A 26,022-nucleotide genomic window follows, 5' to 3' on the forward strand; every position below is an offset into this window, starting at 1 on the left:
AAAGGGAAAAAGAAAGGCATGGGCACAGACAGTAGTATGGTGATTGCCAGAGGGATGAGGGAGATAGAAGGTATAGGGGGGAAGGAGATTTCACTTGGGGTGGTGAACATATGATATGGTTGCTCCATTTTTAGTTTTTTTTTTAGGAATTGCCAGACTGCTTTCCATTGTGGCTATACCAGTCTACATTCCCAACAGCAGTGAATGAGGGTTCCCTTTTTCCACAACCTCTCCAACACTTGTTATTTTAAAAAATATATGTATATTTTATTGATTTCAGAGAGGAAGGAAGAGGGAGAGAGATAGAAACATCAATGATGAGAGAGAATCATTGATTGGCTGCCTCCTGCACATCCCCTACTGGGGATTGAGCCTGCAACCCAGGCATGTTCCCTTGGCTGGAATCGAACCTGGGACCCTTCAGTCCGCAGGCCGATGCTCTATCCACTGAGCCAAACCAGCTAGGGCTCCAACACTTGTTGTTGCTTGTCTTGTTGATAATGGCCACTCTAACAGGTGTGAGGTGGAATCTCATTGTAGTTTAGATTTGCATTTGCCTAACTGCCAGTGAGGTGGAACATCTTTTCATATATATTGGCTGTTCGTATGTCTTCTTGGGAGGGGTGTATTTTCAGGTCCTCTTCCCACTGTTTGATTGGGTCATTTGTTTGGTGTTGACTTTTATGAGTTCTTTATGTATTTTGGAGATTAAACCTTTGTAGGAACTACTGTTTGCAAATATCATCACCCTTCAGGTTGGCTGCCTCTGTGTTTTGTTTGTCAGTTTCTTTTGCTGTGCAGAAGCTTTTTAGTTTGTTATAGTCCCATTCATTTATATTTGCCTTTACTTCCCTTGCCTTTGAGGTCAAGTTCATAAAATGTTCTCTACAACCAAGGTCCATAAGTTTGATGCCTATATTTTCTTCTATGTAACTTATTGCTTTGGGTCTTATATTTAAGTCTTTGATCCATTTTGAGTTAATTTTTGTACATGGAGACAAACTGTAATCCACTTTCATTCATTTGCATGTGGCTTTCCAGTTTTCCCAGCACCATTTATTGAAGAGACTATCTTTACTTCATTGTGTGTTTCTGGCTCCTTTGTCAAAAATTATCTGTTCATATACATGTGGTTTTATAGCTGGGATCTCTATGCTGTTCCATTGATCTGTGTATCTGTTTCTCTGCCAATACCATGCTGTTTTTTTAAAATATATATTTTATTGATTTTTTACAGAGAGGAAGGGAGAGGGAGAGAGAGTTAGAAACATTGATGAGAGAGAAACATCGATCAGCTGCCTCCTGCACACCTCCTATTGAGGATGTGCCCACAACCAAGGTACATGCCCTTGACCGGAATCGAACCTGGGACCTTTCAGTCCACAGGCCGACGCTCTGTCCACTGAGCCAAATTGGTTAGGCCCGTGGTCGGCAAACTGCGGCTCGTGAGCCACATGCGGCTCTTTGGCCCCTTGAGTGTGGCTCTTCCACAAAATACCACGGCCTGGGTGAGTCTGTTTTGAAGAAGTGGCATTAGAAGAAGTTTAAGTTTAAAAAATTTGGCTCTCAAAAGAAATTTCAATCATTGAATTGTTGATATTTGGCTCTGTTGACTAATGAGTTTGCTGACCACTGGTTTAGGCTACCATGCTGTTTTGATGTCATCGCGCTGTAGTATAATTTGAAGTCAGGTAGCATGATACCGCCAGCTTTGTTCTTTTTTCTCAGGATTGTTTTGACTATTTGAGGTCTTTTGTGATTCCATACAAATCTGATTATTTCTTGTTCTCTTTTTTTAAAAAATGGCATTGGGATTTTGATGGGGTTTGCATTAAATGTATATTTTGCTTTGGGTAATATAGATTTTAACATTTTAACAAAGTTGATTCTTCCAATCCATGAACCTGGGATATTTTTCCATTTTGTTGTAACTTTTTCAATCTCTTTTAATAATGCTTTGTAATTTTTAGTATATAGGTCTTTCACATTCTTTGTTAAGTTTATTCCTAGATATTTTATTCTTTTGGTTGTAATTGCAAAAGGAATTGTTTTGTCATTTCTTTTTCTGAAAGTTTTGTTGTTAGTATACAGGAAGGCAATGGATTTTGGTACATTGATTTTGTATACTGCAGCTTTACTATATTTGTTTATTGTTTCCAATATTTTTTGGTGGAGTCTTTAGGTTTTTCTATATACAGAATTATGTTGTCCACAAAAAGTGACAGTTTGATTTCTTCCTTACTTATTTGGATGCCTTTTCTTTCATTCTCTTGCCTTATTGCTCTGGCTATGACTTACAGCACTGGATTGAATAAGAGTGATGAGAATGGACATCCTTGTCTTGTTCCTGATCAGTTTTCACCATGGAATATGATATTATTAAACTGAAAGATCAGTTTTCACCATGGAATATGATATTAGCTGAAGGTTTATCGTATACTAGTGGCCTGGTGCACAAAAATTTGTGCACAGGCTGGGGGAGGTCCCTCAGCCCGGCCTGCCCCCTCTCACAGTCCGGGAGCCCTCACAGGATCAGGCCTCCCTCTGTGGAAGGCAACCGGCTGATGAGGTATATAGATACTTTCTGAAGGCAGCGCGGACTCCTTCCTTATTTCCTTCCTCTGTGGTTGGAGAATAGGGGACTAAAAGGTGGAGACAGAACTGTGGCGGCCTGGGACTTTTGTAGGCAGCAGAAAGAGGGAGAGGGCTGGGGAAAGTCTAGATATGGTTTCCTTCAATTGTCCTCCCTTCCTCTGGGCCCCTCCCTTCGTTATTTTCTTGTCGTGGTGGACACTCGGGCCTCAGACCCGCAGGAGCCCAGCGACGGTGGTGTTCAGCTCCCTCACTTCTCAGCTGAATGTACAGCCGCCTCACATTCCAAGCAGGGCTGTTTTCAAGTGGCTAAAGTGCTGGGAATTCATGCCTCCCAGCCTTTCCCCTCTTGGTTTCCTCCTTGAGTCTGTTGCAGATTTCACTGAGACACTGAAGCCCCTCTGCCCTGGCAGTTGTGCACCGGCCCCCATCCGGGCCCCGCCAGGCACTCTTCTTCGAGGTCTCCGGGTCCACAGTCTATGCTTGGGGAGGTCGCCCAGAGCCCGTTCCCCCGGGCAGGTGGGGCAGGGGGGATAGCTTAGAGGGCTGGAGGAAGATGGCAGAGTAAGAGTTGGTATGAACCAGCGACTGCTCAGCCAGACTTCCTAATTCCCCACTGGGCCCAGGTTGGGCCCTTCCCCACGCCGGGAGGATCCCGGCTGAGGTCCCCTCCCTGCACCCAGCACCCTCCTCCCTGTTCCACCACTGGGGGGCGGGTGTAGCTCTCCTGCTCTGGACCCTGCTACCCGGCAGGCGGTGGCACAGGCGGTGTAGCCTAGGGCGCTGGTGGCCGCGAGCCTCCTCCCCATCCCTAAAGCATGGGGCGGGGTCACAGCAGCTTGCGGCCGCCCCCATGTGCCGTGCATAGAGACGCTGCTTGCCGCTGAGCCACTGTTGGGCTCAGGACCTGTGGGGGCTGGGGTGGCCTCGGGCTCTTGCTGGCCCCACCGAAGCCAGACTCGACTTGGCCGGCTGCCCCTGCCACCCAAGGGCTGCGTGTGCCCTGCAGGCCTTGTCGCCCTCGAGAATCGCTGCGGCCCAGCCTTCCTGTCCTAGGAAGTGGCCGTCCTGATCACCATGGCTCACTCCACGATGTAGCCAGGCCTGCCCAGCAAGCACGTTGGCAGGAGCTGGGCTGCTGAAGGGAGAGAGGAGGGATGTGTGGGCCAGGGTGGAAGCGGGGAACTTGGTGGTGTAAATATATCCCCCCCATGCCTCCCTGGCCCCTCGCGCCACATTCCTGGACCCCCAGGTGCCCCTGCCCAGTGCTGCACTCTTGGGCCTGGGGTGGGGGCTAGAGACTTGGGGCTGCAGCCTGGAGGCGGCCCTTGCTGGCTTGGAGTTGCAGTGGTTGGTCAGGGAGGGATGCGGGGTGCCATGAGGCAGCCTCACACAAGTCCCCACTGCAAGTCCCCGCCTCTCTCTCTCCGAGAGTTCAGCAGTTCAGCCTGCTCAGCATGCTGCGCACACAGCCTGGTGTTTGGGCGAGCCTTTGGTCATTTTGGATGTTATGGACACTGGCTCTTTATATATATAGAGGCCTGGTGTATGAAATTCGTGCACTGGGTATGTGTGTGTGTGTGTGTGTGTGTGTGTGTCCCTCAGCCCAGCCTGCACCCTCTCTAATCTGGGACCCCTCGGGGGATGTCCAACTGCTGGTTTGGGCCCAATCCCTGCAGTATTGGGCCTGAAACGGCAGTCGGACATCCCTCTCACATTCCAGGACCGCTGTCTCCTAACTGCTCGCCTGTCTGTCTGCCTGCCTGACCACCCCTAACCACCTCTGCCTACCGGCCTGATGCCCCTAACTGCTCCCCTGATGGCTTGATCGCCCCTAACTGCCTCTGCTTGCTGGCTTGATCATCCCTAATGGCCTCTGCCTGCCGGCCTGATCACCCCCTAACTTCTCCCCTGCTGGCCTGATCACCCCTAACTGCCCTCCCCTGCTGGCCTGATTGCCCCTAACTGCCTCTGCCTCGGCCCCCACCACCGTGGCTTTATCCAGAAGGACATCCAGAAGATGTCCAGTCTAATTAGCATATTACCCTTTTATTAGTATAGATCAGTGGTTCTCAACCTTTCTAATGCCGCGACCCTTTAATACAGTTTCTCATGTTGTGGTGACCCCCAACCATAAAATTATTTTCGTTGCTACTTCATAACTGTAATTTTGCTACTGTTAATGAATCGTAATGTAAATGTCTGTGCTTTCCGATGATCTTAGGTGACCCTGCTAGCGGTTCTCAACCTGTGGGTCATGACCCACAGGTTGAGAACCACTGCTGTAGAGCCTAAGACCATCAGAAAAGGGCACATGTCTGGGTTGTGGGCTCGAGCCCCAGTGGGGGGCATGCAGGAGGTAGCAGATCAGTGATTCTCTCTCATCATTGATGTTTCTATCTCTCTCCCTTTCCCTTTCTCTCTGAAGTCAATAAAAAAAATAAAAAAAATATATTGGGTAGAGGAATTCATAAGGACTCCTATACTCTGTTGTATTGTCATTCTCATTATTATATATATATATTTTGACCTCATTTTTTATTTCTTCTTTCACCCTGTCATTTTTATCTTATTTATTTATTTTTATTTATTTATTTAAAAAAATATTTATTGGTGAGACTATTACAGATGTCCCTCTCCCCCGCAACACACTCCCCCTCACTCGGTTCCCGCCTCAGGTCTTCACCACCCTGGAGAAGTGCCTTGGGAGAGGGCTTCTTTAGATTGAGGTAACTAGGTATTCTGTTTGCTTCTTGAATTCAAGGTTCTAGTTCTTCCATAGGTTTCGACTTCTATCCACTATGTGCTTGAATAGACTCTCCATTCCCTTCTCCCTCTCTTTCTCTTCCAGAATGCCTGTTATTCTAATATTGCTTTTTCTGATGGACTAAGATAGTTCTCATAGAGCTCTTTAATTTTTCTTTATGCTCAGGTCTCTCTCTTCTTCCCTCTCTGTCATTCCTAGATTCAGCATGGCATTGTATCAAATATGTGGCTAAACAGATACAGAGTATAGGAAAAACTTATCTTTTTTTCTTAATATTTCTTTATTGATTTCAGAGAGGAAGAGAGAGGGAGAGAGAGACAGAAACATCAATGATGAGAGAGAATCATTGATCGGCTGCCTCCTGCACATCCCCCACTGGGGACTGAGCCCGCAACCCAGGCATGTGCCCTTGGCTGGAATCGAACCCGGAACCCTCCAGTCCACAGGCCGATGCTCTATCCACTGAGCCAAACCAGCCAGGGCCCTAGATTCCTATCTTGATATCACTAATTCTTTCCTCCATCTGGTTGGCTCTGTTTTCTATGCTCAGTAATTCACTCTTTTTAAAAAATTTTATTAATATGTGTGTTTTTTATTATTGATCATAGAGAGGAAGGAAGATGGTGAGAGGGATAGAAACATCAATAATAAGAGAGAATCATTGATCGGCTGCCTGCTGCACACCCCTCACTAGGGATTGAGCCCTTAACCCAGGGATGTCCCATGACCGGAGATAGAACCCTGACCTCCTGGTTCATAGTTCGACACTCAACTCCTATACTCAAAATCATGCTCTTTGCAAGATAAAAGCATTTTATGTAGCATTTTATGTAAAGCAGGCAAACTTAAGAAATATATACTTTCTTGGTAATGTGTTGGAACTTTGTTTCCTTTACTTGTTATGCTTTTTATATGTAGTGCAAGTATGTGAGTCACAGATTTTCAGCACCAATCTAAAAACATTCTTTGTGGGTTTACATTCTGTTTATTCCATTTTATCTTTTTCTATGGACACATTTAATTTTTCAAGTAGCTGGTGTGTCCTTTAAGCTGAAACCTTTATAATAGAGCCTCCAATAATCTATAGCAGTGAAACGTCATGATCCTCAAAACAGGACCCGCTTGCCAGCTACCTGCTCTCTGGCAGCATAGTTTGTCTCATCGGTATTGTTCTGCTCTTTCGATAACCTCCACTTTCCAGTTTGCAGCAAAGGTCGTAGCTTTATGCACGTTACCTTCTCTCTCCAATGGTTTTATCAGGCACATGTGCCACGTGACACTGAGGGTCCTCCTCTCTGGTGTAGCAACTTAGCATGGATGGAGGATGGAAGGGGCCCAGCCTGCCGTGAGGAAGCAGACCACTCTGGCCAGCACAGCCGCCAGGTCAGGTCTTGCTGTGGGTCCCATCCTGCGGCTCAGTGTGATTTTTCTGAATGGAATGCATTTTGCCCCCAGCTCCATTCCTTCCATGTTCTTCCCTCATCAGCTGAAAGCAGCTGGTTGGTTCTGAATGCTGCCCACAGATTGTTAGCTATTTTGCTTCTGTGCTCCCCAACTAGTCCCTTGACTAAGGAATCAGTGTGTTTCAGATCCTGGATTATGTTGCTTAGTGACACAAATTTAGTTTTTGCCAAGGAGTGCCTAAATTTTAAGGCTTGATTTCCAGAAAAGTTGAATAAATATTAGCAGTACGTGTATTTAATGTATACTGTTTGTTTACCTCATTCCAGGCATTATAGTAAGAAGGCTGTAATATGTGTTCTGTTGTTGCCCATTTTATAGATAAGGAGCTATAGAAAAATTAAGTGACTTGCTCAAGATTATATGTTAGGGGCCAATTCGGAGTCCTTTCTTTTGACACTATATTTAGTTGCTAGGCAAAGCTTCACCTCTCTGTGTTTTGTTGAATCTTACTGATGAGTAGACAGAAATTTAATGTTTTAATTTTAAAAAAATATATTTTTATTGAGTTCAGAGAGGAGGGGAGAGGGAGAGAGAGATAATAACATGAGAGAATCATTGATCAGCTGCCTCCTGCACACCTGAAACTGGATCTTGAGCCCACAACCCAGACATGTGCCCTGAGTGGGAATCAAACCGTGACCTTTTGGTTCATAGGTCAATGCTCAACCACTGAGCCATGGCAGCTGGGCTAATGTTTTAATTGTTAAAACCTTTCTGTCTCCATCTTGTAAGACAGATTATATATTAAATGCAATTTTCCCTGAAGAGATAAAAATACATATTAGTATGTAATACCGTATTCCTTTTCTGTGAGGTCAGATATACTTGTTAAGAAACAGAAAGTACATCCATACTATACCACTATCTTATTAAATTAAAAATATTTATTAAGTGCTTAGTGTATGTTATAAGATCTTAATAGCCAACTTTGTTCTCATAGATGATTGGGTTTGGTTTTCTGTTTACCCTATGTGTGTCCTGTTTCCTCAGGATCCAGTGAAATTCAGAACGAGTCCACTGTAGGTCTCTACCAATTCCAGTGTAACCCAGGACTCTCTGGGGTAAAAAAGCACAAAAATACTGTCAGCTGTGTTGTAGACTCTCCTTCCACTCCCACACCCCCTCCCCCAATCCTCTGTTACTTTTCTGTGATATCCATTGTAGGCATGGACAGAAGAAGGGATTTCAGGGCCAGTCTTTGGACAGTTGATGATCAACAAATCCTAGTTGAGCTTTCTAACCTTTTGTGCATAGTGGCACTCACAGAACATGGTAATCTTTTCTCTGAGGTAAACAAACAAGCTTCCTTGAGACTGGAGGTGTCCATTGTCACCTACCCACAACCTTAGGTATACCTGCAACCAATTTCCCAGTGTGTCTGTGAGTTTCTAAGCTTATTATATTTAGGGTGTCCCAAAAAATGTATATATACTTTGAATAATTATTAATTCCAATGGATTAAATCTTAAAAGAAAGAAACATCAATCGAACTATCAGCTGTTAAATGTGTATACATTTTTTGGGGACACCCTATATATGAAAGTACTCTGTAAATGATAATGTGCTATTCATGTGTAAGATTTTAATAGTAATTAATTACTATTAAGACCAGGTATTTATTCTATAAAAGGACTTTGTGTACTATGATTTTTTTGTTTTGGGAACTGTTCTTAAAGAACCAGACACAGATGCCAGAGTTAAGTTCTTGTATGTGATTTGGCGCAGTAGTGAAGAGAAGTGGAAATGCTAGTGGTCACGGTCATATGGTTCAAGACTTCTTATAGGAGATCAAACAGCTGCTGAGATTTGTTAATGATTCTGCTATTTCCCCTCATAAAATTCTTCACCCTCCTTTCTGCCTATCCCAGTTCTTTCCCAAGTTATGCCTTCTTTGTGAATTCTTTCCTTATGTCTGCTTCTTTTTCCCCAGGTGAAGGTTAAACTCTATACTCTGTGCTACCATTATACCTTGAACAAAGCATTATTGATTGCATTTCTAACACTGTACTGTTTGTCTGTTTGACATATTTCTTTCCCTACTAATTTGTGAGCTCCTTGAAGTTGTGGCTGATGTATCTTTGTAGCTCAAGCTACCCTAGCTCATTTTATTCCATTCTGTCATTAGGCAGAGTTTAACGGCTCTCTGAATGGAGCTGAGGGCTGCCCCGTGCCTGTGTCCCAGGGGTCCTCCTCTAGCAGTGAAGCACTCCATGCTCAGTTCATCATGCTGGTCTCCACACGTTAGATCATCTGCCGGCTGGAGTCCCGCACACTCTTCAGTTCTCTGGGCTAAATATTATTATTTTTATTTTATTATTTTTTTAAATAATAAATCTTTATTGCTCAGATTATTACAGGTGTTCCTCTTTTTTATTTTCCCCCCATAGCTCCCCTCCACCTGATTCCCCACCCCTCCCCATGCCCTTATCCCCCGCCACTGTCTTCATCCATAGGTGTAAGATTTTTGTCCAATCTCTTCCTGCACCCCTCAGACACCCTTCCCCCTGAGAATTGTCCGTCCCCTCCCTTTCTGTGTTCCTGATTCTATTATATTCACCAGTCCATTCTGTTCTTCAGATTTTTTATTCACTTGATTTTTAGATTTACTTGTTGGTAGGTAGGTATTTGATGTCTTTTTGTTGTTCATAATTTTTACCTTTACCTTTTTCTTCTTCTTCCTCTTATTAAAGAATACCCTTCAGCATTTCATGTAATCCTGGTTTGGTGGTGATGAACTCCTTTAGCTTTTTCTTGTCTGTGAAGCTCTTCGTCTGACCTTCAATTCTGAATGATAGCTTTTCTGGTTAGAGTAATCTTGGTTATAGGTTCTTGCTGTTCATCACTTTGAATATTTCTTGCCACTCCCTTCTGGCCTGCATAGTTTCTGTTGAGAATTCAGCTGATAGTCGTATGGGTACTCCCTTGTAGGTAACTAACTGTTTTTCTCTTGCTGCTTTCAAGATTCTCTCTTTGTCTTTTGCCCTTGGCATTTTAATTATGATGTGTCTTGGTGTGGTCCTCTTTGGATTCCTTTTGTTTGAGGTTCTGTGCGCTTCCTGGACTTGTAAGTCTATTTCTTTCACCAGGTAGGGGAAGTTTTCTGTCATTATTTCTTCAAATAAGTTTTCAGTATCTTGCTCTCTCTCTTCTTCTGGCACCCCAGAAATTCAGATGTTGGTACACTTAAAGCCATCCCAGAGGCTCCTTACGCTATCCTCACACTTTTGGATTCTTCTTTCTTTCCGCCTCTCTGGTTGGGTGTTTTTTGCTTCCTCATATTCCAGATCTTTGGTTTGACTCTTGGGGTACGGTGATCTACAGTTGAGTTTCTGTATATTCTTTATTTCAGACAGTGTATGCTTAATTTCTGACTGGTCCTTTTCTATTTTTTTTGGCATTCTCATTAAGGTCCTTGAAGGTCTCACTAAGTTCCTCGGAGGTCTCTTCAAGTTTCTCAGCGGTTTTTATAAGATTCTTGAGTGACCTTATAAATGTGGTTCTGAACACTGTGTCGCCCAGTAGTTTAGTTTCCTCCATCTCTCCTATTCGTGACATGCTTTGGTGTCTCCACATTTTGGCTGCCTCCCTGTGTTGATGGAGTGGCTTTGTGTGGTCAGTGACCTATAGGGACCGGTAGCTCAGCTTCCCCAATCACCCTAGGTGGTCGCTCTTGGTACACCCCTTTGTGGGCTGAGTGCAAAGTCTTGGTGTAGTTAAGCCTTGATTGCTGTTGGTACACTGGGAGGAATTGACCTCCAGTCCAATTGGCTGTGAGGACCTGCTGTGTCTATAATGGAAGCACTGCTGCGCTGGAGACACGCTTATGGTACAGGACTTGTTTCAGTGGGGCTTTTGTGCTCACTGAGTCCGCCTCCAGAATGTGTCACTTATGGATGTGAGGAGTTGAAATCTGGTGTCTCACACTGACCACTAGGTGCATTGGCTTCTGGGTCTCCAATGGGGTGCAGTTCAGCTACTGTCTGAGGCCACCCTGCAGGAGCTACAGCGAGAACTGCCATCCTCTCCTCCCTGCTTGGAGCTTGGAGGCTTTGGAGCTGTCTGCACCGGGTTTCAAGTTTACTAGCTTAAACTGCAATAGAGAAGGCCATTCATATGCAAAAGCTGCTGCTGGGAGCTTGGGTGTGTTTGTAGATTGTGCGGGGTGGAGTCTCAGGGCGTCACTAGGCTAGGGCGTGGCAAACAGCGATGACTGGCAGTGACCCGCCTCCAACCCCGTCCCGCGTCCCGCGTCCCGCGCCCCAGCGCAGCCAACAATTCTACCTCCATGCAGCTCTGCTAGCAAGCCACCCTCACTCTCTGTCCCGATGGCAGACAGCCCAGTCTCTCCCCAGAAACTGGATTTCAGAGAGATTGGGAGCTTGTCTCTCTTCGGATTGAAGAAAGCCAACGCCTGTCACCAGCTGGGTTCCGTTGCCAGCCCGTATCGCGCACGCTCCCCTGTACCTCAGTTTTTCAGTGTTTGTGCCCTGATTGCTCCCCTCTCTTTCGGTCTAGTTGTAGAGCTTCTGCTCAGCCAGCTTTCCCGTGGTTCTGGGTGATAGACGTTCTGTCTTTTAGTTGTAGTTTTGGAAGTTGTTGTGGACGGCAGCAGCCCAGATGTTTACCTACGCTGCCATCTTCCCCTAACTCTGGGCTAAATATTTTTAGTATTGACAGTTTGCTTTCCTGGTTTCTCGTTTTTGTGTAAATAAGTATGAGTTTTCTTTACCTCTCCCAGTGTTTAGCATCATAGAATTTTAAGAATTGAAAGGGGCTAGAATTTACCTAGTTCTGGCCCTTAATCCAACTAATATTCATTGATTACCTACTGATTTAGTCATTGACACTGACGTAAGAGACATTTTGAATATTGCACTAAGAATAAAGAGGAAGTTTAGATTTAGTAGATTTTTTAAAAAGTCCATCTTTCATTGTTTTAAAATTTTTGTGCTGCTGGATATCTTCAGAATAATGAGCAAAATAAAAAGATGTTTTGTGCTAAAGCAGTATATACAGTATAGGAAGATCTTCAGATTTTTATAGTGTTATCATTAAGAATTTGACTCCAAAGCTAAGCCATCTGGGATTCGATCCTGGATCTACACATATAAATGTAATCTCTTTGGGTCTCAGTTTGCATATTTGTGAAACAAGGTTAATAATAATACAGGGTGTTGTGAAGTTTAAATGAATTAGTACTTGCAAGGCACCAAGAATTATGTGTGGTACACAGAAAACCTTCAGTATATGGTTACTGCTGCGCTGCCACCATTATGGAGTGATGCAGGCTCCTGGGGAGATGTGGAATGCCCCTTTGGGATTCCTGGTCGAACCTTACTAAATCACCTGTGCTTATGGTATAAGTTCATTGTCTTAATTAGAGACCCTACGTATCATTCTCTGCGTCAAAGCCCAATGTGCCCAGACTGTAACTACATCTATGGAGTAAGGAAGTACTTTGCCACAGGGTTTTACTGTAGAAGCAGTTTAAGTAATGGCAGAATATGCATTAGCTTTTGAGTCAGTTCCTTTGAGACAAACTCGCTAAAAATCAATTTCCTATCTTTTTCCAAAAAGTAAATTCATTTTCTCCATTGACATTCTGTAAACAAAATAGTGGCAACTTGTGTTTTGTGCAATATAATATTTTAAAGTGAATTTAATTTTCCTTAGTAAACTGCTTTTAATGATGCAGCAGAAATTTTCTTCCCCTATTGTCAGGTTGCTATCAAGATTATAGACAAGAGCCAGCTAGATGAAGAAAACTTGAAGAAGATATTCCGGGAAGTTCAAATTATGAAGATGCTTTGCCACCCACATATCATCAGGCTTTACCAGGTAGGAAACACTAGTGGCTGATTGTATGGCTACAAAAACCAGCCTTAGGAAAAGAGGCGGTGGGTGAACATCTGTAGCTTTTTTTATTCTGTGTTAGTGTGTTCATCCTACTGTTTTCCCCCTGCTCAGTAGTCAGGTGTCCTCTGGCTATTTACTACTAAGGCCATCCCACCCAGACAACTTGTTCTTTAAAACTTGGGTGCCATTCTTAGTGAAAATTACACAAAAAGATTATTCAGAAGATGATGAGAACTTATTTATTTAGGTCAGAATCCTAAAACAGAATGGGAAACTCAAAAGGAACAGAGAGTTTTGAGAGATGAATATAACATTATTATTATTACTAGAGGCCCAGTGAACGAAATTCGTGCACGGGTGTGTGTGTGTGTGTGTCCCTCAGCCCAGCCTGCACCCTCTCCCATCTGGGACCCCTTGGGGGATATCTGACTGCCTGTTTAGGCCTGATCCCGGTGGGAATGGGCCTAAACGGGAAGTCAGACATCCCTCTCACAATCCAGGACTGTTGGCTTCCCAACTGCTCGCCTGCCTGATTGCCCCTAACCACTTCTGCCTGCCAGCCTGATCACCCCCTAACCACTCCCCTGCCAGCCTGATTGATGCCTAACTGCTCCCCTGCCGGCCCAATTGCTCCTAACTGCCCTGCCCTACAGCCTGGTCACCCCTAACTGTCCTCCCCTGTAGGCCTGGTCACCCCCAACTGCCCTCCCCTGCTGGCCTGGTCACCCCTAACTGCTCTCCCTTGATGGCCTGGTTGCTCCTAACTGCCCTCCCCTGCCGGCCTGGTTGTCCCTAACTGCCCTCCCCTGCAGGCCTGGTCACCCCCAACTGCCCTCCCCTGCAGGCCTGGTCACCCCTAACTGCCCTCCCCTGCAGGCCCGGTCATTCCTAACTGCCCTCCCCTGCAGGCCTGATAGCTCCCAATTGCCTGCCCCTGCAGGCCTGATTGCTCCCAACTGCCCTCCCTTTCAGGCCTGGTCCCTCCGAACTGCCCTTCCTGGCTGGCCTAATCGCCCACAACTGCCCTCCCCTGCTGGCCATCTTGTGGTGGCCATCTTCTGTCCACATGGGGTGGCCATCTTTGACCACATGGGGGTGGCCATCTTGTGTGTTGGAATGATGATCAATTTGCATATTACCTCTTTATTATATAGGATTATTTAATTCTTACCCAAGGATATTTTCCATTGATTTTTTTAGAGTGGAAAAGAGAGGGAAAGATAGAAATATCGATCTGAGAGAAACATCGATTGGTTGCCTCGTGCACGTGCCCCAACCATGGTTGGGGCTGGGAAGGAACCTGCCACCAAGGTACATGCCCTTGACCAGAATCAAACCTGGGACCCTTCAGTCTGCAGGCTGATGCTCTTTCCACTGAGACAAACTGGCTAGGGCAGCATTATTTTTTATTACATTATTTGAATACTAATTTCTGTGATAATGTTATGAATTACGATGGCAAAGGATATTTTTAAGTATGGCTTTTTAAAAATATATATATTTTATTGATTTTTTTTTACAGAGAGGAAGGGAGAGGGATAGAGAGTTAGAAACATCGATGAGAGAGAAACATCGATCAGCTGCCTCCTGCACACCCCCTACTGGGGATGTGCCCACAACCAAAGTACATGCCCTTGACCAGAATCGAACCTGGGGCCCTTCAGTCCACAGGCTGACTCTCTATCCAATGAGCCAAACTGGTTAGGGCAAGTATGGCTTCTTGTATCAGTCAGAAACTACTTCTTTTCTAGTCTAGTAGAGTCCTGACTTAGTTTTTACCTTTCCAAGGTAGCATTTGATTATTTACTTTTTATTTTTCTTTTTTAAAAATATTTTTATTGATTTCAGAGAGGGAGAGAAAGGGAAGAGAGGGAGAGAAAGATAGAAACATTAGTGATGAGAGAGAATCATTGATTGGCTGCCTCCTGCACACCCCCTACTGGGGATCGAGCCTGCAACCCGGGCATGTGCCCTTGACCAGAATTGAACCCGGGGCCCTTCAATCCGCAGGCCAACATTCTGTCCACTGAGCCAAATTGGCCAGGGCTAGCATTTGATTATTTTGATAACCAAGGGATCGAGACTGTGTAATGAAAGAGACTTCTAATTTAGTTTTCTTGCCTTCCCAAGAAACATGAGTATTCCATGCCATCATAAAAAAATGATTGTAATTGCTGGAATCTCAAGGCAAATAGGAGAGGAGGATCTTGCCATAGCAGGCTGGTGGAAGTGGTATTTTGGAAGAGGTGAGGCTGGGTGCTTCTCAAGTTGCTTTGTGTTGGCAGCCACAGCTGTGCCTCTGCATAGAGCCATCCTGCTCAGTGCTTTCTGCTAGAGCAGCCATCACCTGGTTCTGCAGGTCGTGCCCCCACTCGGTGCATTTGCTGCTGTTGGTCTGCAGTAAAAGTTTACTGGCCCAGAAGAAATCATGTCATGATGTTGGTATGTGTGGTTAAGGCCACAGCTTAAGGCTCTTCTCTGGCATCAAGTACTCACATAATGAAATGAACTAGCTCCACAGAGCACGCTTGTTGAAATTTATCAGACTACATTATGTTGCATTACACCTACATTGTGCCCCAGAAGCCAACCTGTGAAAGGTTTCTGGTGTTGCCTGAAGACCTGTGTCGGCAAACTGAGGGGTGTCTAACCTTTGCTTCCTTCCTGTCTGATAGGCTGAGTAAACTTCTTGACCTCACTTTGTTTTTTAATTAATTGTCACCTGAGGCTATTTTCCCCCCATTGATTTCTTTTTTTAGAGAGAGTGGGATGGAGGGGGAAAGATAGACAGAGAAACATCGATGTGAGAGAGACCCATTGACCGGTTGCCTCCCACCCCCAACCCTACCTGGGCTGGGGATTGAGCCTGCAACCAAGGTACATGCCCTTGACTGGAATGGAACCGGGACCCTGCAGTCTGCAGGCTGACACTCTTATCTACTGAGCCAAACCAGCTAAGGATCTTGACCTCACTTTCTAAAAATAAATAATCTTTAAATGATTATAGGGCTTCTCAGGCTGACCTTTCTCAAGAAGTTAACTTATAGGTATTAACCTTATAACCAAATTCTGCAAGATTACCTTTCTTACCCAATGTTTCATTAGCCTGTAAGAATTGCCATACTTTTCAGCCTTGGCTTTGCACAGTGCTCTCTTTTAAGCTTTAATTTTGCTCTCTGGTAGCTTATATTGTTAATGAAAGATTCTGAGCTGCCAGGTGAATGGCTGCCAACTTGTCTTCATACTGTATCAAGGCAGTTTTCAGGTCATTTGCCAAAGCTTTAGTCTCCTTAGGTTTATAGAGTTAGCCAAATATAGGTGAACTCTTGAAAAGTTGAATAATAAACGAACATTTGCAGTTAGTGAAAGACCTGAAGGTAAAAGGGGTACATATACATATGACGTTTATTTTTTCTTTTATTATTTTTCTAAAGACCTGCATATATTTAGAGCACTTACTTTTTGTTATATAAATTAATGTACAGAGGCTTGCAAACATTGGGCTAATATCACCAGTGTATAGCTTTTTAATTTTTTTTAATCCTCACCCAAGGATATGCTTCCCTGATTTTAGAGAGATGGAAAGGGGATGAGAGAGAGAGAGAGAGAGAGAGAGAGAGAGAGAGAGAGAGAGAGAGAGGGGTCGGCTGCCTCCTATACATGCCCCCAACAGGGATCACAACCTAGGTATGTGCCCTGACTGGGAATCAAACCAGCAACCTTTTGGTGCATAGGACGACACTCCAACCAGCTGAGCCAGAGCTACATAGAGTTCTTAAAAATTAAAGAGGAAAAAGAATGACACAGTTATTAGATTGAGAAATTAAATTAATGTGAACTTATAGAAGGAGTACCATGAAACCACTGAAAAAGAAGAAGTTAATCCTACCTAATAATAGACACATATGCAAATTGACCGTACCTTTGCTATGCCCGTGATTGGCCAGGAGGCGCGGGGGGGGGGGGGCGGCGGGACTCGGGGTGGCCGGGGTGGTCGATTGGGCCGGCGGGATGCTGAGTTCGCGTCGCCAGCGGCGGCTCAAGCTCAGCGTCTGCGCCATGGCTGTGCTGCAGCACAGAAGGGGCCTCTGGGGCAGTGAGCTCACGTCCCACCGCAGACCATCAAAAGCGGGGGAGCTGGGTGCCTGTCCGCTCAGGCAACAGGCCTTTCAGAAGCCTCTGCCATGATCGAAAGCGAAAGCGTGTAGGGGACCCTACACGTGCATGATTCAATCATGCACTGGGCCTCTAGTCTATTATAATAATAAAAGGCCAAGAGGCATCATGACCAAAATGACCAAACGACCCATCACCAGGAAGTGCATGGAGCACTTCTCGGCCATAATGACCTAACAACCGCCCACTGTGGCCTGCGAACCGGCCGGATCAGGGGGTGGGGCTAGCTGCCAACCTTACGGCCCCTCCCCCCTACCAGCTTGCTCCTGATCGGATTCTCCCATCCCAATCAAGAGCTGGGCCTGGGAGGAACCAAGATGGCGACATAGTTAAACAACTAATCTGCTGCCTCACACAACAATTTCAAAAATACAACTAAAAGACAAAAACGTCTACCACCCAGAACCACGGGAAAGCTGGCTGAGTGGAAGATTTACAACTAAGAAGAGAAAGTAGCACAATCGCTGAAAAGCTGAGGTACGGAGGCACGCGAATCGGGCCGGCGGCGGGCGGCTGGGTGCGCGGCTTTTCTTCAACCTGCAGGGAGACAAGCTCCCGATCACTCTGAAATCCAGTTTCTGGGGACACTCGGGGGACCCAGACACCTACGGGGAGAAGCTGGACTCTCGGCCATCGGGTCAGAAAGTGAGAGTGACTTTTTTGCGGTGGTGCGCCCAGCAATCATTGTTTACTGCGCTGGAGCGCGGGGCGCAGGGACTTGGAAACGGGAAAGGCAGAGACAGCTGACGGCAGCCATTGCCGTTGGCCACGCCCCAGCCTAGTGACGCCCTGAGACCCCGCCCCGCGCATTCTACAAACCCACCCAGGCTCCACACAGCGGCTTTTGCATATAAATGGCCTGTTCTGTGGCAGCTTAACCAACTGCAGCTCCAGTCAGACTGCTCCAAAACCGCCCAAGCAAGGGAGGAGAAAACTAGCCCTTGCTGTAGCTCCTGCTGGGGGACACACAGTACACAAGGGTACACCAAGAGTGTCCACCTCAAGTAACTGGGAGGCTGACCCGTTGAACCAATAGGACACCTAGTACACAAAACTACCCTACCAACTTAGGGAAGCAGAGAATATGAGAAGGCAAGGAAACAGATCACAAACCAAAGAAATGGAGGAGAACACGCGACTGGACATAGAGTTCAAAGCCACGGTTATAAGGTTTTTCAAGAATTTCATGGAAAAGGCCGATAAATTCAATGAGGACCAACTAGAAATTAAACATACACTGACTGAGATAAAAAATATTATACAGAGATCCAAAAGCAGACTAGAGGATCGCAAGAATCAACTCAAAGATTTGGAATACAAAGAGGCCAAGGACACTCCTCCAGAGAAGCATGAAGAGAAGAGAATTCAGAAAGTTGAAGATAGTGTAAGAAGCCTCTGGGACAACTTCAAGCGAACCAACATCAGAATTATGGGGGTACCAGAAGAAGAGAGAGAGCAATATGCTGAAAACCTATTTGAAGAAATAATGAACGAAAACTTCCCCCACCTGATGAAAGAAATAGACTTACAAGTCCAGGAAGCGCACAGAACCCCAAACAAAAGGAATCCAAAGAGGACCACACCAAGACACATCTTAATTAAAATGCCAAGAGCAAAAGACAAAGAAAGAATCTTACAAGCAGCAAGAGAAAAACAGTTAGTTACCTACAGGGGAGCTCCCATACGATTATCAGCTAATTTCTCAACAGAAACCATGCAGGCCAGACGGGAGTGGCAAGAAATATTCAAAGTGATGAACAGCAGGAACCTACAACCAAGACTACTCTACCCAGCAAAGTTATCATTCAGAATTGAAGGGCAGATAAAGAGCTTCACAGATAAGAAAAAACTAAAGGAGTTCATCACCACCAAACCAGCATTATATGAAATGCTGAAAGGTATTCTTTAAAAAGAGGAAAAAGAAGAAGAAAGATAAAAATTATGAACAACAAATACATATCTATCAACAAGTGAATCTAAAAGTCAAGTGAATTAAAAATCTGAGGAACAGAATAAACTGGTGAACTTAATAGAATCAGGCATAGAATGGGAGTGGATTGATAATTCTCAGGGGGAAAGGGGTGTCTGTGTGGGGAGTATGGGAAGAGACTGGACAAAAATCATACACCTATGGATAAGGACAGCGGGAGGGGAGGTAAGGGTAGAGGGGGGGTGGGAACTGGGTGGTGAGGAGATATGTGGGGAAAAAGGAGAAACAATTGTAATCTGAACAATAAAGATTCATTTAAAAAAAAAAAAAAGAGCTGGGCCTGCCAGCCAAATGCCCCCTCCCCTACCCCACCCCCACCAGCTGCGCCCCCATCAGCCTGCCCCACCACGATAGGCCTGCAGCCCCTCTCCCTGGCTGCCCTACCCCTGATCACACCCCCTACCCAAATAGGGGGCGGGGCTGGCCAGCCAACCTCCTGCAGCCCCTCCCCCTGCCCGGCCCCACCTTAGATCAGCCCCCACACCCCGATCAGGGGCAGGGCTACCGGCCAACCACCCATGGCCCCTCACCCAGGCCTCTGGCCCCTGATTGGCACCCCCCAACCACCCCATTCTAGTGCAGGAGTGGCTGGCTCACTGCCCACAGCCCCTCCCCATGGCCGGCCCCACCCCCAATTCGTCCCCCAAACCCAGTCAGTCCCTCAACCCCAATCGAGGGCAGGGCCTGCTGGCCAATCGCCAGCGGTCCCTTCCCCCAGCACGCCTGGCCCTGATCGGGGGCCCTGACCGGGCCCTGATACAGGCAGGCCAGCTGGTCAACCTCCCACCATCTCCTCCTCCTGACAGACCCAGCCCTGATCTGCCCTGATTGGGGCTGGGCCAGCCGGACCCCACCCATGCACGAATTCATGCACTGGGCCTCTAGTCTATAATAATCTATAATAATAAAAACCTAATACGCTAATTAGACCAGACAGCTGAACGACATTTTGGACATCCTTCAGATGAAGCTGCACCGGCGGGGGCCGAGGCAGAGGTAGTTAGGGGTGATCAGGCAGGTTGATGAGTGGTTAGGAGTGATCAGGTAGGTAGATGAGTGGTTAGGTGCAATCAGGCAGGCAGGCAAGTGATTAGGGGTGATCAGGCAGGCGAGTGGTTAGGGGCAATCAGGCAGGTGAGCAGTTATGGGCATCAGGAAGGTAGGCTAGTGGTTAGGGGTGATGAGGCAGGCAGGCGAGCGGTTAGGAGGCAATGGTCCCAGATTGCGAGAGGGTGAAGGCCAGGCTGAGGCCGAATTTTGTGTACTGGGCCTCTAGTCTATAATAATCCTATATAATAAGGAGGTAATACGCAAATTGACTGTCAGGCCATCACAAGATGGCAGCACCACAGCAGAGGCGGGGCCGGCTGCCCCATGCGCCTGCCACAGTAGTCCCCTCAGCCCTGCTCGAGGCCTCGGGTCCTCCTGCACTCCCCACTGACTGACAGCTCACCCAGGCTCTTCCCTTACCCCAGAATTTATTGGTATCCATCTATACTAATAAAAGGGTAATATGCAAATTGGTCAGGATGCCCTCACAGTAACGACCGAACAGCAGGCTGCGTGGGGTGACAAGGCCAGCAGGGGGTTTAGTGAGGGACGACCAAATGACTGAACAGCAGGCTGCATGGGGCAACTAGGCCAGCAGGGGGTTAGTGAGGGATGACCAAACAACTGAACAAGCAGGCTATGTGGGGAGACCAGGCTGGCAGGGGGAGCAGTTAGGGATGACCAGGCCAGCAGAGGGGGGCAGTGAGGGGCGACCAGGCCAGCACAGGGGGCAGGGAGGGTGACCAGTCCATCAGAGGGGGGCTGTGAGGGGTGATGAGGCCAGCAGGGGGGGCAGTTGGGGGCAACCAGGCCGGCCTGGGGGGGAAGTTAGGGTCAACCAGCCTTGTCAGGGGGGAAGTTAGGGGCGACCGGGCTGGCAGGGGGGCATTTAGGGGCTATCAGGCAGGCAGTCAAGTGAGCAGTTAGGAGCCAGCAGTCCCAGATTGTGAGAGGTCCCCGGTGCCAGAGGGAAACCTGGGTCCCAGGTGCCAGAGGGAAGCTGGTGCCGGCAGCTGGGGGATGGAAGGCCTACACTTGCACGAATTTCATGTATCGAGCCTCTAGTTGTAATATAATGCATAATACATTATATGGTATTAATGTGTAAAGGTGTCAAAGATAAAGTAACTGGCAAATAATTTAACAAGATTATTACCTGTGAAGTGTAGTGAAAGTCTAGAATGCCTGTGTGGCTATTGAATATTAAAATGTGGCACTGAATTTTTAATTTTTAAAAAATTAACGTGAACGTAAAAACTGAAGCAGTTTACAGTTTTAAAAACTTTTAAAATTGATTTTGGACATATTGGGGTAAATAAAATATATTATTAGAATTAATTTCACCTTTTTAAAAAACATTTTAATGTGGTTACTAGAAAAGTTAAATCATGTAGTGCTCATATTATATTTCTATTGGACAGCACTTTTCTAGAATGAAATAGAATAAGCTATTCACAGTGTTTCCTCTGGGGAATAAAACGTGAGGTTTTTGGAAAGAGGAAAGCCTTTGGTCTTTGTTTATATACTAGGTATTTAAAACTTTATAATAAGAGTATATATTCCTATCTTGCTTTAAAAATATTTAGTGAAAAAGGTAAAAAGGAGAAAAGACTAACAATACACTACAACTAATTTAAAAAGTAACAAATATTAGCAAAATATACAATAATTATTCATTACATTATACTTATATTACATGCTTATGTAATAATTGTTACAATATCTAATCTAATAATAGACAAATATGCAAATTGACCATACCTCCGACACACCCAGAAGCCACGCCCACAAGCCACATCCACCATCCAATCAGAGCGAGTATGCAAATTAACCCAAACCAAGATGGCTACAGCCACAGAGAGCAAGGTTCCCTAGGTAACAGAGGAAGCCAAGCTTTCTGCCAGCCATTGCAGGCCTAAGCCTCCACTCAAGCTACAAAGTTTCAATTATAGAAGGTAAACAAATTCAAAGAAATGGCGGCAGAATGGAGCTTGAGAGAGCAGGCCAGGGTTGCCGCCGGCAACAGGGGAAGCAAAGCTTTCCACACACCCTGGCCGGGCCCACCCGCTTAAGGCAACAAAGTTTCAATTATAACCCTAACACAAATGGATTCGGGCCTCGGAGGGAGCCCCAGGCTTGGCTCTGCTCCAGGCTACAAAGTTTCAGTTGTAGAAGGAAAATAAATTCCAGATACCAGGGTCTCCACTTGCATCCCAGGGGGCGTGGCCGGCCTGCAAACCACCACAGGCCCCTCGCTCAGGCCACCCCATGCCCCAAGGGAACCCCACCCTGATCAGGGACACCCTTCAGGGCAAACCAGCTGGCCCCCACCCCTGTACCAGGCCTCTATCCTATCTAATAAAAGAGAACTATGCAGATTGATCATCACTGCAACACACAATATAGCTGCCCCCATGTGGTCAAAGATCCTGCCCCCGTGTGGACACAAGATGGCCACCACAAGATGGCCAGCAGGAGAGGGCAGTTGGGAGGCACCCAGCCTGCAAGGGAGGGCAGTTGGGAGGCACCCTGCCTGCAAGGGAGGGCAGTTGAGAGGGACCAGGCTTGCAAGGGAGGGCAGTTGAGAGGGATCAGGCCTGCAAGGAGGGGCAGTTGGAGGTGATCAACCCTGCAGGAGAAGGCAGTTAGGGGTGACCAGGACAGCAGAGGAGGGAAGTTGGGGGCAAACAGGCTGGCATGGGAGTGGTTAGGGGGTGATCAGGCTGGCAGGCAGAAGCGGTTAGGGGCAATCAGGAAGGCAGGCAGGCAAGCAGTTGGGAGCCAGCAGTCCTGGATCATGAGAGGGATGTGTCCGACTGCCCGTTTAGGCCCGATCCTAGGGATCGGGCCTAAATGGGCAGTCGGACATCCTTTGAGGGGTCCGAGATTGGAGAGGGTGCAGGCTGGACTGAGGGACAACCCCCCTCCGTGCACGAATTTCGTGCACCGGGCCTCTAGTATCAAATATATATAAATATGTAAAAGCTATATATAGCATGGCTGTTTCAAGTGGTTGGAGGTAGTCTCATACCCCAAAGGTTGCAGGCTTCATCCCAGGTTGGGGTGCATTCTGGAGGTAACCGATTGATGTTTCTCTCTCTCTTCTCCCTCTTTCTAAAATCAATAAAAACATATCCTCGGGTAAGGATTAAAAAAATTTTAAGAAACCATATATAAATAGATTTAAGCAAAATAGAGAACAAGACAAAATACAAATGAGTAGCTTATGTTACTCAAAATGGTGGATACTTACATTGTTGATAAATGGGCAGTGGGAAGGAAAGTTGTCATTTCTGTTTTTAAAAAATAGCCATATGTGATTTCTGTGCCGTTTGTGAGTGATTCCCATTGTTTTTCCTAAGGCTTTTATTTTGTTTTAGTTAGATTTTGGGGGGAACATTTTGAGCTTCAAGTGATCAGTGTTACATTTGAAGTTTTGGGTTCAGAAGCTTCTTTGCTTCTCAGTTTTGTGGCATATAAGAGATTACAGAGGCCTCACGGAACAACAAAACTGTCTCCCAAGCAGTAAATATTTTCTACCTTTTTAAAAAATATATATTTTATTGATTTCTTACAGAGAGGAAGAGAGAGGGACAGAGAGTTAGAAACATTGATGAGAGAGAAACATCGATCAGCTGCCTCTTGCACACCCCCTACTGGGGATGTGCCCGCAACCAAGGTACATGCCCTCGACCGGAATCGAACCTGGGACCCTTGAGTCCGCAGGCCGACGCTCTATCGACTGAGCCAAACCGGTTTCGGCATTTTCTACTTTTAAGAACTTGGAGGAATACCTATTTTTCCCCTTTAGCATTTATATCTGTCCACTCCCACCAATGTTTTAGTTTTCTTTAAGCAGTAATGGTTATTAATATTTCAATTGACAAAAGAGGAGTCATTAGTTTCTCTTGCTGTGATGTTAGCCTGTCATTTGTGTCACTGTCTGTTACTTTCCTGCCTTTGCATCAGGTTATGGAGACAGAACGGATGATATATCTGGTGACAGAATATGCTAGTGGAGGGGAAATATTTGGTAAGTACATTTATTGCATTCTTTAAACAGCCATTGAGCACATTGTGTCAAACCTAAAATAGCTGCTCCATGCCTTGGTCAGTTGAGCAGCTGTCACTGGATGCTGACCCTGAGTGCTGTCATTTCCGATCAACCAAGTAATTTTAATGATTTTTGATTCACCTATTTAAGTCTCTTCACCACCTTCATTTCCTTAGCAAACATGTTTTATTTATTTCAGTCAGGTGTTGACAGCTGAGATTAAAGATCTCCAAGAACAAACATTCCTCTGAGCACGTGACCCAGGACCTTTCCTATTGCCACAGTCTAATGGGGTTACCAAGAGTGACAGAACCCCCACGTGTGTGGGCCTCTGTTGTGTGAGAAAGAGGCACTTGGAGCAAGCAATCTCACCCTAGTGTATTCTTCAAACTTTTAAGAAATAGGACATGTAACTATACTCCTTACCATTTGTTCAACAGTTCCCTGCAGGATTCTTGTAACTTTGGAGGCTCTGTCTTCAGTAGCTATTTTCTTCCTCTCACACTTAGCACAACAACAGGATTAAGCAGGAGAATTTGTTACCAGGAAATCTGACTTTTCAAGGTGGTGAAAACAGACACAATTTTCTTTTGTAACAGTAATAAATGGAGCCAATAAAACTGAAGACTAAACATTCAAATCTGGATTGACAACTTTTTATGCCTAATTATTTTCATTTTGGCAAGTAACTACAGAGAAAAGCTCTTCTTAAATAATTTAGGTTTATCAAGTTTGTTTTTTTGGGGTTTTGTTTTGGTCTAAATATGGATGGTAAGATATTTCTATTTTTTTTTAAAACAGCCATATCAGACAGCACTTACTAATTTAAAGTATATTTAAGAGTATGGAAGCATTTTTAAAGTGCAATCATCTTATAAATGACAGATCAGCTGTGACTATGGAATTTTTGTGTGTTAAACTTTCCCCACACATCTTAAAATTTTGTCTAAGAATCTCAGAATGAGTGTGAGTCCTTTTTAAAGGAGGCATCATTATTTCTTAATAATATGTTTAATTGGCTTTGTATATGTGCTTTTGCACAATATTAATCTTGGGAGAAAGAGACCATGTCATCTTAATGTTTATAATAAAATAACCAAACACAGTACAATTCAGATCTACTTTGCTCTTTAGGAAAACAGATTTTAAAAGTACAGAAAACGTAACAGTCCCCTGGTCACACAGATTTTTTGTGGGAATGTAGCTCAAGCCATGAGGAAACAGAATAGTACTTCTCATAATATTATTGTAAAATATTCAGATGATGTATTACCCAAAGAAAACATTGTGACTGCAACAGGGATGTAACTGTCTCATGAATTCTGATTTTTAAATGTATCTGTATAACAGATGGAAGTTGGGCTCATTCAAGTACGTGAGCTGTGGAGGTAGTTAGACCCACTTCTGAATCAGATCATTGCCACCTTTTGCTGTTTAACTTTAAGCAAATTACTAAATGATTCTGGGACTCAGTATCATTTTCTACAAATGTAAGATCTGTAATACCTGCTTCACAGTTGTGAAGGTGAAATGAGACGGCATATGTAGAGCCCTAGCACTCTGCTTCCTTCACCTCCATGTTGAAGAACAAATGGAGGTTGACTTCTAGTGTGATAACAGGAGGAGCTCCGCTGACCTGCTCCCCAGTGAAAATCATTTCTTAAAAAAAAGAAGAAGACCCAGCCATTTAAAGTCTCTAGAAATGGTCATAAGGATGAGCAGCAAATGAAACTATTCAAGAACATCTATAAAAATTTGGCAAGCAATGAGAGAGTCTGGGTATTTTAATGTTCACCTGAGGATATTTTTTTTTGTTTTTCTTTTTAAATTCGTTTTGAGAGAGAGAGAGAGAGAGAGAGAGAGAGAGAGAGAGAGAGAGAGAGACTGAGAAAGAGAGAGAAACGTTGATTGGCTGCCCTCTCTTATGTGCCTTGACTAGTAATTAAATATGCATCCTTTTGGGTACAAGACAATGCCCCAACCTTCTGAGCCATGTGGCCAAGACAAGAGTCTGGGTTTTTTAATCAGTACTGCTCGCTCTTTCCCTTTCATCAACTCAGCAAGATAGAGATG

General features: G+C 45.3%; 1 protein-coding gene across 7 annotated transcripts in view; it reads left to right on the forward strand.

The window, feature by feature from the left end:
- SIK3 (SIK family kinase 3) overlaps nt 1–26,022 on the forward strand; it is a 310,082-nt gene that overhangs the window by 138,800 nt on the left and 145,260 nt on the right. For all 7 annotated transcript variants that reach the window (XR_008557941.1, XM_054725226.1, XM_054725227.1 and 4 more), the window contains exons 2-3: nt 12,545–12,661; nt 23,865–23,928. Coding sequence is in view for 6 of the 7 variants with exons in the window: in XM_054725226.1 (XP_054581201.1) it covers nt 12,545–12,661; nt 23,865–23,928 (181 nt within the window). In the remaining variant the exon portion in view is untranslated. The remainder of the gene's footprint in view (nt 1–12,544; nt 12,662–23,864; nt 23,929–26,022) is intronic.

The sequence above is a fragment of the Eptesicus fuscus genome, chromosome 13, assembly GCF_027574615.1.
Source record: "Eptesicus fuscus isolate TK198812 chromosome 13, DD_ASM_mEF_20220401, whole genome shotgun sequence".
NCBI classification, from domain to species: Eukaryota; Metazoa; Chordata; class Mammalia; order Chiroptera; family Vespertilionidae; genus Eptesicus; species Eptesicus fuscus.